At 39.5% G+C, this 19,045-nt stretch overlaps 1 protein-coding gene across 1 annotated transcript in view; it reads left to right on the top strand.

Moving 5' to 3' along the window:
- Positions 1 to 233: 233 nt before the first annotated feature.
- The window catches only part of snta1 (syntrophin, alpha 1), a 35,347-nt gene continuing 16,535 nt past the window's right edge, over positions 234 to 19,045 (top strand). Inside the window, exons 1-2 of the mRNA XM_062415549.1 lie at positions 234 to 621; positions 7,784 to 7,969. Coding sequence (XP_062271533.1) covers positions 333 to 621; positions 7,784 to 7,969 — 475 coding nt within the window. The 5' untranslated portion in view covers positions 234 to 332. The remainder of the gene's footprint in view (positions 622 to 7,783; positions 7,970 to 19,045) is intronic.

The following is a 19,045-nucleotide window of genomic DNA, read 5'->3' as shown; positions in this document are numbered from 1 at the left end:
ATGTGTGACTCGACCCCACACAGTTCATTAATGGGGGAGGAATCAACAAGAAGCGCTTTGAACTTTGAGTGTGTGTGTCAACACCGTTTCTAATCGTATCACCCTCAATTAACTTTACTTCTTACTAGTGGATAAACCTCTTTGGAGGGGGGACAGAGAGAGAGAAAGAGAGAGAGAGAGAGAAAGAGAGAGAGAGAAAGAGAGAGAGAGAAAGAGAGAGAGAGAGAGTGGGGATTGTGTACAGTGTGTGTGTGTGTGCCTCCCACCTCAGCCCTCCACCCCCTATCTCTTTACAGGACTGCCAGCCCGTCTAGAGTTATTCCAGGAATGCGATGAACATGGCTGCCGCGATGAAGGCGCAGAAAACGGGACTGCTGGAACTTAGGGTGACCGTGGACCGCTGGATCCGGGTGTTGGCTACACTCACCGAAGACACGCTCACTATAAACCCCGGGGACGGCGCCGATGAACCCGCGAAGCCCCCGCCGAATCCCGCCGGTGCTATAAACGGAGACCCCCCAAATCTCAGCTCGTCCCCGGTGCCAGAAACCATCACCAACGTGAAACGCACCGTGCGAGTTACCAAGCAAGATGTTGGAGGACTCGGGATTAGTATCAAAGGTGAGAAAAACACTTTAGGACAAGTAGCAAAGCAGCTACGAGAAGCTAACATGAATCACACATAACACAAGTTACAGGCAGGAGTTTGAGGGCAGAGTCGAAAACGTGTCGTTAAAGCCCCAAAAAATGTGCGTCTAATTCAACTTCATTTCTCGACGTAAATGCTTATCCGCTAACTTACATTTGAAAGTATTTTTTAGGACTGTTGTTTGCACACACATGGAAAAAATGACAGCTGTGGTTATCTCAAGCTGTGCCTCACTTTCAACGGGGAACCATTTCAAGTGTCCCAGAGTCACCGGAGATTGCAATGAGCTAGTTACTGTGGTCAGTCTCACTCATAGCTAACCTAAAGACACTAACTTACTTGGTTAAGTTCAGAAAAGAAGGACAAAAACATGTCATTTTATACTAAGGAGCACTTTCCTTTTGGGCAAGAAAAAGTTCCCTCCATTTCCTTAACATCAAAACGTTCATTTAAATTACAAAATCATGGATTTAAGTTAGCTACTTTCCTCTAAAAAACACCTGTTAAAGCTAATCTAGCCACCAACAATTAACATTACCTACCTATCAATGGTTTTCTTTGTTTCTTTATCGGTTTCATTGGTACATTTCCACGTTATAAACCAAGACAGACAAAATATATCAAGTCCATTTATGTTGGCAATATATATGCCTTTTCAAAGTGTAAATTAGGTGCATATACTGTATTTGCAATAGAAAAAGGACAGTCATGTCAGTGAATGGTTTGGCTAATGACTAATGAAGTGCTATATATGAGAAACTGGAGCAGAAACAGGAGTAAATCCATTTCTGTTTCTACACAGTAGAAACTAGGTGTGTGGTTGAAAGATCTACTTTGTTGATTAAGCTTTGATAGAGTGGAAATGAGCAGCTCAAATAGACCCTGCTGCAGCTACATCATGGTTAGAACAGGATTGGTCCTATAACCTCACAGTGGGAAAAGGTTGTGACCTCTCCGTGTCTTACAAGCCAGGCTCACATACCTGTATCATGCATTGTGCAGCCGCAGCAGCTGTTAAAAGACTTTTCCCTGTCCTGTTTCCTCGACCTGCAGCAACAGGCTACTATCTCAGTGGAGATCTCAATGTGAAGGAGACTGGGAGTGTTGAGCATTAGGAAGCTATGTAAATGCAAAAGATAAAGTGGTTAGTGTAGCGATAATGCAGATTAACCAATACTTTGATTTTGCTTAAACCTTGTTTTAGAACAAACTCAAGCTCATATCATTTCTATGGCATCTACAGTAATATTAACTTTACACTGCTGGTGCTGTCTTTATGTTGCTTACATAATTTTGCTGCCAGTTTCATGGTGATTTTAATCTTGCTGTGTCACATGTTAGGTTTCCATTACCTTAAACTATATTGTGGGTATCATGGTGAAGTTGTGATTTGTTACTCACCTTGGGTTGGGGACACATGTACTATCACAACAAACATCAAGAAACAGCAGGGCATTGAGTAGAGAATAACAGATCTGAGTTGTAATATAGACTTTTGTGTACATTGCTTGTGAACATGCCTCCATGAACGTTCAGTCCGTAACTTGCTAAAAGGTTTGCAGTCTGCACGTATTGACAAGTTACCACTTGGCCATTGGCCAGTGGACGGGTCGATTTGACGGACAGCTGTGGACTCGCACCATTGTCTAGTTGTAAAGATGGCTCATCATTGTTGCTGCTGGTGACATATTCATTTTAGTTCCCCTGCCTCTACCGCCAGCACAAACAACAACAACAAAGCCAGCCCTTAATGACATAAACGCAATGTCCATCTCTGTGGAAATGGGTGGCTTTGAAAATCAGACAGCATATTATTAAAACAAAATCATTGCTGGCATCCTGCTGGCTTGACAATGTTGTGATGCTGGTTGTTCAAAGGCAGCGGGAAGGGAGGGATGAAGGACCGTGCAGCATTGGGAGAGGCAATGGCACAAAGAGCAAACCAAAGATCAAATGGAACACAGAAAAGAGGTCAAATGAATTGCCTGGAAGAAAGGAGAAAGGAAGTAATGGTATAAGTGTCAAAAAGAAACAGGGTGAAGCAGAATAAGAACAGGGTGGGACTTGTTTTGGGCTAGCTGGGCTGACCCCACAATGTGAACAGCTGAGAAGAGCAGCCCACAGCAGGCAGTTGTCATTGGCTAAAGATGAAAGCTATGTGGCTGGGAGTGGAGTACTCCATTAGTGTTAATTTTAGGGAGCCCACCCCAGCTTGCAGAAAAGCGTGGAGGCAGTCAACCTTTACTCTCACATGTCTAAATTTAAGAGGAGAGGCTAGGACGCGTGGCTCCAGGTCTCTACACAGGCCTGCTGGTCAGAATGAGGAAGAGCCTGCTTCTGTAGACCCTGATCTTGCACATTTTGTCTTAGCTACAGTACTTCAGAGTGTGCGGGTTAGCCACAGTGGAGGTCACATAACATTTATTGATTTGGATTTTTAGATTAAACAACTGGTCAAAAGTACTGCAATATTTTTGGGATTTATTAGCTTTGCTGACTTGTCTTGATGTCTTTTATTCCAGTCTAGTAGAACTTTTGGTAAGTTAAAATCAATGTTGGGATTTTTAGGGCAAATATTATGAAACTGTATTTTGGTGCCTTGAGCTTATTGGCAATATTTTTTTCAGTTAACAAGGCTCAGGTGCAGTGTTACATAACAAATCTATTAATACAAATGTTGTTTTTTTTTCTTTTGTGGCTCTGAACATTTGTTATTTTAAGTTAAATCTGTATTGTTTTCTGTTGTTTCTCTCATTATTAATTAACACTGCATACAGTTCAGCTAAAGTTTGAAGAAGTTAAATGCTGATCATGCTGAATTCTTTGAAAGGAGCATTTTCACAACAAACATATTGTCAGCACAAATTCACTTAATTAGGTGCTTGTCAGTGTTGCATATACCAGTACCATTCATTTACCTGTCACTGGTAACTCCAGTGGCTCCACCCCACCCCCGCCAGCTCCCACCCTTCTGTCAACTGTATAACAGGCCGCCTGCTGTAGGGTACAGAAGTGTGACAGACATGAAAAGTTGGAGGAAGAAAGGTGGGATGGAAAAGGTAATATACAAGGATTTAGGGTTGTGTAGGAGTGGCAGACATACTGCCAGTTGTTTTCTACTGTATGTTGAGGAATGTTTATTTAGCATTCATGTGAATATAAGACATCAGAGCTACACCTGAATGCACGTGAAGAGAGCAAGAGGAATAGAAAGGAGATAATGTATAAATGGGGAAAAGGTTACTGTGTGCTTGTCACTGTTGTTGGCCCTTACCTCTCTAGGTGTCCCCAAAGTAGTTTGTCAAAGCAGAGGGTGAAAAACGTGTACACCAGGCATTGCTTACACCATACAAGACATTTAATCAAAAATGAAGTATGCTTCACAGATTTAAATATCTACAATATAAATCTATCATCATAGATTTATATTGTAGATATATGTATATATATATATATATATATATATATATATATATATATATATATATATATATATATATATATATACATATATCTACAATATAAATCTATGATGATAGATGATAAATCTATCATCATAGATTTATATTGTAGATATATGTATATATATATATATATATATATATATATATATATATATATATATATATATATATATATATATATATATATATATATATATATATATATATATATATATATATACATACATCATTTTGGTGCCAATGCCAAGTTGTTTCAACTCCAGTGCCGCCACCCCCATCACACAGTGACACCAATGCCACTCTCATCCAAAGAAATCAGGCTGTCTTTTGCCCACTTGTCCAACCATTTACTTTAAATAGTTGCTTGGCACAAATTACCACAATCCATCAGGTAAAAGGAGATAGCTTTGCAGTTGGTAGTGTGGTAAATGCTGTGGGGAGCACTCTATTAGCATTGGTTGGGTACATGAGACATTTTAATGAAGCTGAAAGGTCACTGACAGTATCCTGGCCCAGCCGTCATTGTTGAAGTATGTGAGATGCTCTATCTGTCCTGCAACAGTACTCTTGGATTTTTGGTTGGATCAGTAGCCAGGCAATAGTGTGGTAAGCATTTCAGGTTAAAGTCTAAGTTATTGGCTTTTTCTTTCATGTAATGTTTACTCTTCAATTTAGCATACTTTAGAGTACAGTTGGTTACTTTCTTTTTTTAAATGTAAAGTCCTTAAATACTTTGGAGCTACCCATCCCACTAGAGGCAGTAATAAGTCATTACTGGATGTCTGGCGTTGAAGCCTGTCTGGCTTTAAACCCTTCATGTAGGCGATACAGAGAATCAGTCTGCAGTTAGTGTATTGATGGTGATACTGTAGAGTCTTCCTGTAGTGAAAGGAGATTATATAGCAATGTAATTCGTTGGTGGTGGTGCAAATTGCGGGCAAAGGTAAGCTGAAGGTTAGAGAAGCAACTTCTGACTGGAAGGTATTCAGTATTAATCCTCAAATCAGCTGGGAAATTTGGAATTGGGGGGTAGGGCTAGAGGGAGGGAGTAAGCAGGATACATCCCTTCACAGGGCTTGAGAACATTTCAGTTGACATGCGGAACATTTTTCCATCTTAATTGTGTTAGATATTCACCCGTGATATGTGTACAGGCATGTATCATCAGTGACTGTAAATGTAATCTTTAAAAGGTTTTTTTTAAATAATTGGCAGCTGCTCTTTTTCCATATAGTTTTTAGAATTTCACAGATCACTTTTTGTAAAGCATTAAATGGTCTCGCTGCCTTAGATCGGTGGATGGGGCTCTGTTGGTTATTCGTTGGTCTCGGCTGGTGATCAAAGATGACTAGCAGTTCGCTGTTAGAGCCTCCAGACTGTGAAACACTCAGCCTATTGAGATCAGACAAGCTACATCTTTAGCGTCTTTTAAATGTCTACTTAAATTCATATCTTAAAGCATTCTTTTTGTAGAAAAGTGTTTATGAATATTTAAAATGTTGCTGGGTTTTATCATTCCACTCTTGCCATTTTATCTTTTTATTTAACATGATCCCCTGGTGTTTTTTGAATCCCTGTGTTTATCTGTATTTGTTTTTTCCTTCTTCTCATGTAAAGCACTTGTAACTTTGTCAGGAAAAGCTCAATATGAATGAAGCTTATTCTTAATATTATTATGTGGTGTTAAGGTTTACTGTTGTTACTGGTAGATGAATAGATCCAAAAAGCTTGTAAAATTGGCTTTATATTGCAATCATTACATATAACTGTCATTCCAACCTAGATAATGGGTGCTTCATGGTAGTTTTCCACACTGCTGTTTACAAAAGCCTTCAAGGACACTCATCCATGTAAAATGCAACATTTATTACTGTTGGACAACAACTTTCAATTTAGTAGCAACTATTTCACAGAGAGTCCAAAGTAGTAAAGTTGCATCCACTCAGGGACATTGTAAATGCTCCCTCTACCATCTAAGAGTCACCTATCATACTCAGTACAACAATCTTCCTTTGTTATGAAGAATCAATTGAGACGTCAGATTTTAAAATGTAACACAAGACGACCTACGGAGTCTCCAAAGTGCCAAAACATGATATTATTTAATGTTGTGTGTGCAAGATATGAACTTGTACAAGACCCATATCAAGATGATAATATGTATTCACAAGCAGCTTTCAGGGGTTTGGAGGCATTTTAGCAACCTAACAACAACAACAGCGAGGAAAGTTAAAAGGTCATGATTTTGATTGATTCTAGATGATTAAAATGTTGTTATTATTATATACATTGATGATAACACCACCAATATGTCTGAAGGTTGCTCTTCTGCTCGTGTCCACTTCCAGTTTCTATCAACGACATGAATCAGAGACTCAGTAAGTACAGGGCACCGCCTCACTTCTAATACTCAGTCATGCAGAAAAACAACTATCCAATGCCCCAGAGCGGTCAAGTAGCTAGTAAATCCATATTTTTAAAAATTGAGCGGTATACTGATTGACATGCATGTAGTGTGTTAGCTCAGGCTGAGGGTTTTTTTAAATTAAAAGTGTCAGGCTGTGGCCTTCGCTGGAAAATACATGACGTAATTCCCAAGGAATCACCCAGAGGAAGCAACCTGTGGAAAATGTATATAAAATTAATTAGTATGTCATCGTCTTTTAGATAATTTCTCACTAGTCCGAGGCAAGAGTCCAACTGCCACCTGACATTAATGACGACATATCTCATGAAGAGTGGGAGCCAACAGGAAAAGGCAGATCCATCTGCTTACTAGCTGACCTTCAATTAATGAGAGGGAGAAAGGGAGGAAGTGGAAGAGATGGGAAAGAGCACAAGTTAGTACAGGAGGTCTGTCCTTATGTTCTCTTTTAACTGCAGTTTAGGTGATTGAAGTCACCTTAAAAGCTCAAATATAAGACTTGTAGTGGTTGAGTCATAATACTGTAGGCATAACAAGGATATTGTCTACTGTCTACATATGGCATAATAATAACTACATAGTTATTAGAACAGACTGATATCTTACCATTAGATTTAGGGCTACAACTAATGATTATTTTGATTATTCATTACTTTATTCAATTTACATGTTACAAAATAGTGAAAATGTTGCCAAATGCCACTGTTTCACTGAACCCAAATATTTTCAATTTACGGTGATATAAAACAGAGGAAAGCAGGCAATCCTCAGAGGCAGAAACCACATAATGTTTTTTCGGCAATTAATCATTATTACAAATGTTTGAAATTAATTTTCTGTTTATTGACTAATCCATCGGTTTATTAATCAGTATATGAACGCTCTTAATTCTAAACACTGTTATAGGTAAGGATAATATGCTTATATCGAACAAAGCTGATTATTTACTGTTTATTTCTGGCATCATCTCCTTCACTGTGACATGAAGAGTGTAACTACTGGTGTGGAGTCATGGTGAATATAAAAACACTTGCTCTCAGCGTTGTATTTAACACAGAATTTGTCCTTGTTCTTACATCTCAGCACAGACACTTAATAGAAGCCACTTTCTAAAAAAGCTAAGTTTTATAGTTGTACTGTACAAATGTTAATGTGCTAACTATGTGAAACTATGTGTAACAGCAGGTTCCTGAAAATTAAATATTTAGTTGAAACAGCAACCTTATTTTCCATCTTCTCATGCAGGTGGAAAGGAGAACAAGATGCCAATCCTCATCTCCAAGATTTTTAAGGGCCTGGCTGCTGACCAGACCGAGGCACTTTATGTCGGTGACGCCATATTGTCTGTCAATGGTTATGACTTACGGGAGGCCACACATGACGAGGCAGTGCAAGCCTTGAAGAAGACCGGAAAGGAAGTCATCCTTGAAGGTAAGATATTTTTATTTCAGAAAAGCACAAACCCAAAATCACCTCTGTGACACTTTCTTCTCTGTCCAGTGCAGTCTTTCCTATTCTATTTTGTCTCCGCTTTAAAGACGTTCTGCAGAGTGCAGGGAAACCCGGATTAACTCAAAGACCCAATAGGAAAATGTGTTGCAACTACTGTATCTCTGTTGCACTTTAAAGAGGCCCTACATGCATATTTCTTTAACTGTGTAACCCTGGCAGTAAGACAACAAGTTAGAGTACTTCCACCCATCCTGTCTGCACTCCACAGCTCCAAATAGATACATAAATGGAACTTTGATACCTTGATATGTTTCGATACATTTCTCCAGCACTTTCTGGTTGGTTTCTCCTCGCGGGCCAAACACGATGAGCTGAGTGAGATGATCTGTTAAATCATACTTTGATCAGACTTCCTTGGAAGAAAAAAAAAATCCAAATGAGTTTTCACTGAAACAGCAGGAGGAAACCAAAGCATCAAAATTCAGGAGTATTGTTGTGCCTCACACCTCTGAATATCTCAGCATGCTAATGAGCAGTCTTTCTAAGCATCGAAACAGTTTTGACACTCATGGAAAGTACTCGTACCTCGTGTTTAAACTGAGAACTGTGTAGAACTTGTAGGATAAAACCTGCTGTGCATCGAAAGGTTTGCAGTGGAGTCAGAAGGTGTTTTTCCTTCCTCTTTCTTTTACTTGTTCACTTGAGCTGCCACAGCTTGTTAATTGTACATCTCTGTCACTTTCTCTCTCTCATTTAGTTTAGTCGCTTCCTTCATGCGTTTGTGAATCTGAGATGAGCTCTTAAGTCATTAGGACAGCAAAATGGATTAAAAACACTCGTTCCTCTTGCCAACTGATTGCATCATGTGTAAAGTCAAAGATTGAGTGAGGTTTTTACGCTAAATGTTCCTATTAAAAAAGAATAGATTTTTTTTCTAAAACATGATACTTTGTTGTTATCCTTCTATTGATCTTTATGTTCTCTGCGTGTCAAAGACTGTTTTGAGGGAACACTTACTCACAGTGTCTCAACAGAGATTCACAGTTGATGTGCAGTGATGTGAGTCAAACAGACACTTCAGACCATAGGTGCTCTCAACGTATACTTGCAGCTGAAAACCTAGTATGTCCAAAAAAGGAAATACTACCAGTTATGTTTTTTATTGTATTCAGAACTAATGACATAAAACATGACATACATGTTTTCTTTTTTTTTCGTTTAGTTTTTTTTTTTGCAACACTAAAACCAGAGTTATCAGTTTTCTATGTGACAGCATTTCTGTGGGTTAACTCACACAGTGGGCTAGCGTCAGTAACTTCAGTCAGCGGAGCAGATACAGCTAGAGCTACAGCCAGGGGAAATCATTGCAAATCCCCCTGCTTTACTTGTCCACAGTCAGGCAGAAAAGTGTTGATATCAGGCGGCTCAACCGGCGCTGCTCTGTGATCCGTCATGTCAGAAATCATTTCATGCCCCCCTCTCAACACACTCCCTCCCGAGGACTGATGGAGGAGTGAAGAGACGAAAGAGGCTTGGAGGCTCACTGAGGGGAGAGGGAGGGTAGAGTGCGCGCGTGCATGCATGTGTGTGTGTGTGAGTTTGTGTGTGTATTTTTTTGATGTCCTGCAGTTCCATTGCTTGTGTTTGTGTGCACATGTCTCTCTGAACTGGAGATTGCAGGACTGCAGGATGCATATCTGTTGTGAGAAGCTTTAAAGTATTTTTAGGGAATAGAGGAAATAAAGAATGAAAGTTTCTGGTCGACTCTTGAGTGTTACGAGCTTTGCAGCTGCAGTTTCAAGTTTCTGATTTTATTTCAAGACTATTTGCTTCATTAGACATCCATAAAAATAATTGTGAAATATGACATGAAGTTCAAAAGCAATGTTTATTTTGGTTTTTGGCATTTTATCAAAACATTCAGAAACACTCAGAAGCAAACTCATTCTTGGCACTACTACAGTGTTAAAGGTCAGGATAACAGTCTTTGTACATGTGCACAGAAACAACCAGCAACCACTGCTGCGCTCAAGGCAGCTTTCATTGCTCTATGAAAATTATAACACAGATGGCCTTCACTGAGGTCAAGGAGAAACTGGCTCGATCACATTAAAATATATGAACACTAATACTCGTATCGGTCAGATAAGTACTTTCACAACATTTAACATTTAATCATTGGCATTCAGCGCCTGTGGCAGAATTTATCCTTTTTGGCTCATTTAGAATTCAAGCAAATACATATTTTATATTAATGCAAATTAATGATTAATGCAAAGTTTGATTATTGTAGCAGCACATGCTAGGCGAAGTGCACTGGTAAAAAAATTGTCTTAAATAGTCATAAAATAAGATCAAAACATGAGAAAATAAGAAAATAGCTCATTAGATTATTGTGATAAGGGTTTCCAGATGTGTATCTGTCACACTTTATTATAGTCGCCACTATATATTTCAATAGATCGCATTTTAATGTTCCAAACAGTTGCTTAGCAGCCAGCAGGTGTGAGTGTGACTGTGTGTAAAGCCTCCCTCCTCCTGCAACGTTCCCCAAACCTCTAACAGTAAATAAGAATTTGCGTGTTGTTTGTTTGATAAGAAAAGAAACCTAGAAGCCATACTATATGTTCCTAATAGGATGCCCTCTGTTCCTCTCACTGTGTGTTCCTGTTGCACCTTACGTCAAAATATGATGGAATAATCAATGCGTGTGTGTGAGAGAGAGGAACAGTAAACACCTGAGAGGGTCAGATAAATATAACAGACCAGATGAAACCATAAAACCCCAGCTGCCTTCATTTCCCAGAGACATTTACAGCCTGACTCTCTCTCTCTCTGTGTGTGTGTGTGTGTGTGTGTGTGTGTGTGTGTGTGTGTGTGTGTGTGTGTGTGTGTGTGTGTGTGTGTGTGTGTGTGTGTGTGTGTGTGTGTGTGTGTGTGTGTGTGTGTGTGTGTGTGTGTGTGTGTTCTTACCTGCGTGTGTCTATGCTTTAATAGAGAGAGCTGCATCCTCAAATGTGTGTGTGTATGCAAGGAGAGAAAAGAAAAGGATGAAGAAAGGAGGTGCACAGGTCACCTCGACATGTTCCCAGGTCTAACCACACTATATTATAGCACCTGAATGGGGTATCTGTCACAGTGAACTCTGAGATTTATATATCAATTTTGCAAACTGTCAAGTGTGAGAACACCCTGAAACAATTAGACATGGCTTTATGGAGCAAAAATGAATATATGAAGTGTAAAAGAAATAAGGATTGATGTTAAAGTGACAGGAGCCATATATGAAGAATCTCAACAGGGACTGGATGAGCATTGTACTGTAGCACTGGTCCCTGAACTGCCCCACTGTTTCTACCTCATTTTAATTTGGATTCTACTCTCACTGAAAACGCATCTATCATTGCCACCAGCTTGCCAGCCAAGACCGGCTGCGTTCCACTTCTGTATGTAGAAACCAGGGGGACTAGGAAACCGTGTGTTTGTGAAAGAATGGGTGGGGGGTAGGCATAGTTGAATGGTAAAGCTGCTCCCTGGGTAACCAAGGTCTGACAGAAAAGCACAAACACACAAAGTAAGTATACAAACACGTACTACATACGTACAAAAACAGACACACACACACCACACACACACAAGGTGTAGGCAGGGGGGATAAATAGGCTGCAAAGAACACTTCAGGGCACTGAGGTAAGTGTGAGTGTAAGGGGCTGAGAGATGGTATGTCTGAATGTGTTTGTTCATGAAAGGCAGACAAATGTCATACGTATCTGTGCATACGTGAGGGCTACTGGACGCACTTCCTCATTCAAGGGAAAGTGAAGGCGTGGCCAAACTTTTAACTGGTACATTAATGAAGGCACAAACAATTACTCTCTGCTTGGTAAAATTATTAAAGCATTCTGGTAGATTACTGACTCTACAATGTAAACAAATGAATGTCTGAAATAGTAAAATAATTGCATGTTAATCGCATTGTCCTATTTTTGGTGCTTTTCTCACTTGGCACTTAAAATGACTAATAATTAAAGATGCCCCCAGACATGTTTAAAGACATAAAATACTCTGTCTGATGTGGTTTTTCCATTTAAAAAACTTTTAATAACCTGGTTACCTGACATCTACTCCTTCTAGTTCATTATCTAGAATCTATGAATATGCATTTTTTTTTCATTTCCAAAGTTGTTTTGACACAAGATGTCTCCTACTTCACTAAAAAGTTTATTCTCACACTGTGTCCTACCAGCACGCAGGCGTCCGACTCTCACATTGCATTGCGTGACATCGGGCACTCTCTCTATCCACACTGAATGTTAAATATGCATATCAGCTGTGCACTCAAGATCAGACTTGAGATGTAACCACTCCAGTGAAAGATGGGAGAGTACTTACTGTCCTACGTTTCTACTTTTTAAAAAGGAAACTCACATTTTATTTTATTTCTTTACTGGAAATGGTACACAATATAGCCAACAGCAACTTAACCAGAACCTTCCAGTTCCCTGGCCACTTCCCTCTAGCCAGCTGCCACCATTTATGTTTTTGGAGTGAAATGAAGACATATCATAGAGATAACGCCTCATTTTAACTAAATGAATCAGCTGTTTCTCATTCATTACACGTTTTCAGCGTGAATGACAGGAGGTAAATAGAAACAGGACATCAGACAAAAGTTCAGCTCAAAATGGCGCGCCACATTGAATCGCGCAGCACTCGACACTCGCAGCCAGTTGGGAAACTCCAACAGAAAACAAAGCAGTCAAACTGATTTTGTTGCTGACACTTGCTCGCATTACATTCAGTGAGGACACTGTGTTAGGACATGGTGTCACTGTTTGTGCACCGGAGGCTTCAAATTTCCACATCACACTTGTGTAAGTTGTGTACTGGACCTCGACTGGCTCCCAAACAAATTGATGTCACAAATGCTCGTAGGTGCACGTCTTAAACTGATTTTTTGTAAGCAGAGAAATGTTCCACTTTCCACACACAAATGTGAAAACAGCCTTCTAGTGTCACACTCAGCACATACTGTACATCACTCTGCACAGTGAAAGTAAATGCGCTTTTGAGTGGAGGGGACTTTACATTGCATTATGGCCAAAGCCTGGCCAGAAAGAGAGGGTCTTGTTCCATGGTGGTTACGTCCATTTTTGCACTCGGTAAGGGTATTAGTTTAATGTCAGCCTGAATTTCAGGAGAATTTACTTGGATATCCATTGGGACGTAGTTTTCAGTGCACTCTGTGTGCATGAAAGAGAGAGTGGGGGACAGAGTGAGAGAGGGCTAGTACCCTCTGCCAAGACATTTCTGGACACTGCTGGTTCTTTCTGTCCTGTCCTTTTCATTAAGTTAGTTGTGCTCAGGCTCAGTGCACACCCATGGATTAAGTGGGCTTAGTTATGGAAGCTCCACGGTTGCAGTCTTTCCCTTGTATAAAACTTCCTCTAGTAGGAAGGGTATGTGTTTTGGACATGTCCTGTTAGCTGTATCAAATCGTCTGATTTCTGCTATACCCATTGGGCTGTTGGCGAATGTGTAAGCATGAACTGTTGACTGACTTTGTACAAAGTCCGGTGTGCCTGGGAAAAATATGCTATCTTTAAGGCCCAAAAACAAACAAGCTAACAAACAGAAAAGGGAAGGGATGAAAAAAAAGTGTTAATATTATTCTCTTAGGTAGGTAAATATGTTGACATTTACTAAGCTTAATGTACTGATGTAAATAAAAGACACACTTTTTGTGTGTTTAATTGTAGATAGTGAGTAGATTTAAGGGTTCAGTGACTGTAGATGTAAAATCATTTGGGGATATAATTACATTTTGTGGTTTATAGTAGTTATCACCACAATGAAAGAAAGCATTCATCTACTCTAAAATGTAACTTCACGTCCTGCCAATATGTTCAGAATGTGTTACTTGATGATACAACATTTGTTTTAAGTTGTGTTTAAAAGATAGTCCAGTCTTAAATGAATTTATTAACTACAGTATATAATTGGATTTCCACTGCTGTAATTCATTAATTAATTTTATAGATCAACATTATGGCACACATTACCTTCTTCAGAGGAAAAAAACAACATATCATCTCTGGTGGCATAGGTGATATGTGATCCTCAGATCAAAGATCTCACAATGTATTCAATATGAATATTGTTAAGCACATAGAAAGTATTGCAGTATATTTGCATCCACATGTTTTTCCTACTTGTTGATTCCTAGAATGTGGACATATGTTGGAGGATTTTGGCAATGAATGACCTCTCTTTGGACATTTCTAAGTTCATGTTGATTTCTAATTGATTTGAATCAGCTGTTCTATGCACCAAATCACTGAAGGGGATGTTTGTAGGATGCTAAGGAAAGGAGTATGTGCTGAAACACTGATGCATAGAGCCGCTTACCTGTGAGCCAGTACCTAACAAGAATAGGTGTACATTTCCCTTCAGTTTGTTATTTTTAGCTACCTTGGCTTCACATTGTCACATGACCATTAGATATGGCCTCTGCTGAGTTGACTCGTGTGTTGCCACACTGTTTAGATCATGTCTTTTATGCAGGTTATAATTTTGAATCTAAGTTTCATTACATCTTTTAATATGAAGTCTCATTGGTTGCACTTGATAATTGTGACAGTCATTCTTGTAATTTAATTCATAATGTGACAATTCAATATGCACAAGCAGGAATGTGCCTTAAGTGAGATTAGATTTGAAGAGGTTCATTTGTGTCTGTGATGAGTGTTAGCTGAAGGATGCTTTGTCAGCATTCTCAACAAGCGCTAACCCCAAACCTAATCTCTCTTTCTCTCACTCTTCTTCTTCCTTCCACACACACACACACACACACACACACACACACACACACACACACACACACACACACACACACACACACACACACACACACACACACACACACACACACACACACACACAACTGCACACACATAACTGCACACACTCAACTTATGCATCAAATCCTTCGACTGCATTTGTAATGCAAGTTGTGCGATGGAAGTAAGACTTGATTTATTGATGAATAGTGTAATAAATGCCATTTTTTACTTTACAATCCTTATCTTCAACTGCAGCACGGTTACACTGTTACACAGAACGTATCACCCATGTGATTTTGGTTAAGCAGGTTGTCACTGAAGGTCATCTTCATAATACTACTTATAATATTGTTAGAGCTATTGGTACGAGGGTGAACAGTGCAGGCCTGGAGAATACTGAAGAGTGCAGACTTTCAGTTTGAGTCACATTTTGTTTGAGGGCTAAAAATTGTGTTTCATATCTATAAATACAGTTCTTCAAGGGCATATGAGAATACAGCCTCTTATAAGAAGATACATACCATATAGTCTGTTTAAGCAAGGCCAGCAGAGATACTCCCACCCTATCTCCATGCACTGATTCAATTCTGGTTAAGTGAGTGATTTATGGAATATAACGAATTTGGGGAGTGAGATGTAAAGCTCCTCATATAGCAAACATACTGCTCACTAAGACCTTCTGCAATATTCATTCATTGTCTGAAGTTCACTCTGTTCAATTCACGGTCTGTTACTGAAGCAGTATGCCTCAGTTCTGTTGTCTGTTCAAACATTATATAATCTGCAAACAGACCGTACTCATGTATGCAAGCACACGCACTTGCACACAAATTTGCTCCCACCCACACTACCTCTACCGTTCCTGCTGATCCAGAGGGTGGCCTTCGTCCCCCTCGGACCTGACAGACAGGTAGCTGGGGAGGCAAGTGAGATTTTTGGCGTCAGCCCAGTCAGATGTGAGAGTTGGTGTTTCTTTTTATTAGCTAATCTGTTCATCTGGTGGGAAGCAGCAGCAGCAGCTTGGTCCTGCAGTTCTTTATAGTAGCCTTCTTGTGTCTCCATCTTGTGTATCTGGTTTCTCCAGGAACGTATGCCTCCTTCTGAGAATTATTGTCAAAAATGTGTCATCTGTAGTAGGAGAATCCTGTCCTTTCTCTTTAGGATCAGACGTGCAGTATTAGTACATTTCTCATACTGTTCCTAAACACTGCCCAGATAGCTTGTCATGCTGGATTGGTACAGTTACTGGTCCCTCTGCTCCAGTGGCTCTGTCAGCTAATGCACACCTCATGCACTTGTGACTGCATTTAAATCCTGGCTGTTGTCAAAATCTTTGCTTCCCTGACTTTTACAGTCTTTTATGAATGTATTTTAAAGGAGACATAACATTTAACATAACTGTTATAATATCAGCTGTCTATGGTCAAAGTTCCACAACTTGAGGTGAACATATGTAAAAACACCACCTTCAAGTCTAAAGCAAGGGCTTCATTCTGTTCTAAAGGCTGTGTTTGCACTCAACCTTCTCATCAAACTGACGTTAGATTATTTGCACATGTCCACAAACGGTTGTCTGCTCTCTAGCTTTTGTTGGTAAGGTTGTTGCTGAGGTTGTTCCCCTGGTTGTTGGCGTCATCCACTCATATTTCAGCTCAGAGTCAGTCTGTATGTACATGTATTGATATATTTGAGAAGTTTACGTTTTGTGTAAAGAATGGAGGGAAAAAAGAAGCAAAATACTATATTGTTCTTTAGTTACGTAGCATCTGGTGTTGGCAAAAGTCTGCAGAGGGGCAGCTTCAGGAAGCTAACCAATCAGAAAGAGTGGGCTCATGGGAGGAGAGCCTTTAAAAAGGAGCTAAAACAGTCTGTTTCAGGCAGAGGCTGAACTGGGGGGCTGTGAAAAGGGCCAGTATAAGATGAGACTTTTTGCAAAGGTACTCCATCAGAATATGAATATAAACCCAGACATGTTTATGTTATGTCTTCTATAAATATGTGCAACATTGTCCAACAGAAAACATGTTCTCTGTTGCAGATAAAAGTACTTCTTGGATAACTGGAGGACCATTTTGAAAGTGCTATATCAGACAGGGCTTTTTTCATCACTTGTCTTTTTAACTTGCCTCTTAATTTGACCTGTCTATCAAATTTAATTGCCAGCTGAAAAGTACATCTGTATGTGGCATTATTCCAGTGTGGACCATGTGAAATCAAACGGGGGTAGATTACTGATGCCTGGGCATGTGCACAATTACTTCGAACTTGGTAAACTTGACGATGTGATCAGATTGTCAACTGGACTTTTGTATTGTCTGCTTAAAAATTCATGCTTTTGAAGTATGTCAGTGTAGATGTAAATGAATGGATCCAGCCAGTGTTGATACTGGTGCTGCGTGTATGATTTTTTAAGAGAACTTTTCAACAGTGTAGTCTTTTGTTATCCCTTTTTTAAGCTTAGTGATGTCATAACTGCCTACTCTTATATACAGTTGTGCCAATGACATGAGTGCACTTTAATCTCCTAATTAAAACTCTCTGGCTCTGCATGTGTGACAGAATAATTATTACTTTGAAAATACACCTTTCCCTTGTAACTTGACTGAATCCCTCTGCCGCATCCCTCTAGTTTCTTACTCCAGTACCAATTGAATCTTTGTTCCTGCTGCTCCCTGTGCTCTTGTCTCCTCGGCTTTGATAGTTTTCAGTAAAAAAAAAAACTTTTCAAGTGACTCTATTTTCTCTTAATTTCAGATGTACCCATTATCTAGTTCTAAAATTGTTCTGCAGGGTGGTTCAGTGCAAGGTTCATGTAGTTTGTGTTAATTGGGTTTGGTGATTCAGTTGATCTTTTCCACAGCCCTCTTCCTACAGAGACAGTTTGTCTTTTTTAGGTGGGGACAGTGTATATTTAGGGGGAAATAGCAGGTCAACAGAATGTCAAATAGAAGTGATATACATCATCTGAAAGCTTGGAACTTGTATTAATTTGAGATGCAGCTCAGCACTTTGTCAAGGTTTTTCAAGTCATGATTTTGTAATTAACATTGTGTTTGGTTAGGTGTCTATTCAAATGTTGAAAGTCTAGGTGTATAAGGCCTTAGAACATTATGACAATTGGAGATTTCTGTGGGAATTTAATTTTTCCGTAATTGGTTGGTGAGCATTTCTGTTCTGTCTCTTATCGTCAAAATGCCTAGGAAAGCCTCTGAATAGCCTTGGTCTAATTTGTGTTTATAAAGCTTAATGATGCTGTGATTATCTTAGTGGTCACAATAGGTCATTTTATACAGTGTGGTCAAGTTTCAAAAAAAATGGTCTCACTACAATGGGTGCTAACATCACTCCCTACTGTGGGGACTAACATCATCACATATTAATACAGTCGGGCTCATTGAATCTACAATAGTCTCAGCTTTCCCGTCATACCCAATTTATACAGTTCCAAGACTGTTAAGGGACCCCAGTATGCAGAAATATTGAAATACACCTTTCTTAGATTGGGTGGAAATAACATATTCATACAGCATGCAAAAACTGCATGATTTCTCCTCAAGACTGCATGGGTTTAGCATAAAGTGGATATGGGAAACTTATTGGTACTCATAGAACCCATTTTTATTCGGATATCTTGATTTGAGAGGCCAAGGGACCCCTTCAGAAATGGCCACGCAAGTTTTTCCCTCACCAAAATTTAGCCTAAATTTTGAGCATTGTATAGTCCCTTTCCTGGCCTGCTAGATGTCATGATTGGTACCAGTGGATGCCTGAGGTTGCCCTAGTTTCATATGATACCAGTATCTTCACTATTGCTTTAAAAGATGAGCCTGCTACAGCCTCTGATAGACAGTAATGTCAGCCAAGGACGCCAGTGTCTTTGTGGAGTTGTAAGATGTAAACCTTCATTTATCCAGAGTAGTCTCATTTGAAGAAACAATTGCCGGTCTCTTTCTGCTGTTATGTTTTTCCTGTCATGTAAGATGACCGAAGTTGTCTGTGAAACTGAGGAATGGAAAGAAATGTAATCATTTAGTTGCCTGTTTATTTTCCTGTGTTCAGTGGCAGACAGAAAAATGGCTGTCCAGTTGTCTGCTTATGTTTCACCACTGCACATTTGACACCCACACACAGACCTGAAGACAAACGCATACAAATTCAACTTCAGCTGTCAACCTTGGATTGTAAGATGTTGAGCTTACTTGGTGTATCTAAA

Source organism: Scomber scombrus, chromosome 3 (assembly GCF_963691925.1).
Source record: "Scomber scombrus chromosome 3, fScoSco1.1, whole genome shotgun sequence".
Taxonomy (NCBI): domain Eukaryota; kingdom Metazoa; phylum Chordata; class Actinopteri; order Scombriformes; family Scombridae; genus Scomber; species Scomber scombrus.
Note: the sequence above shows the minus strand (reverse complement) of the source record. Positions and strands in the feature narration are given on the sequence as shown.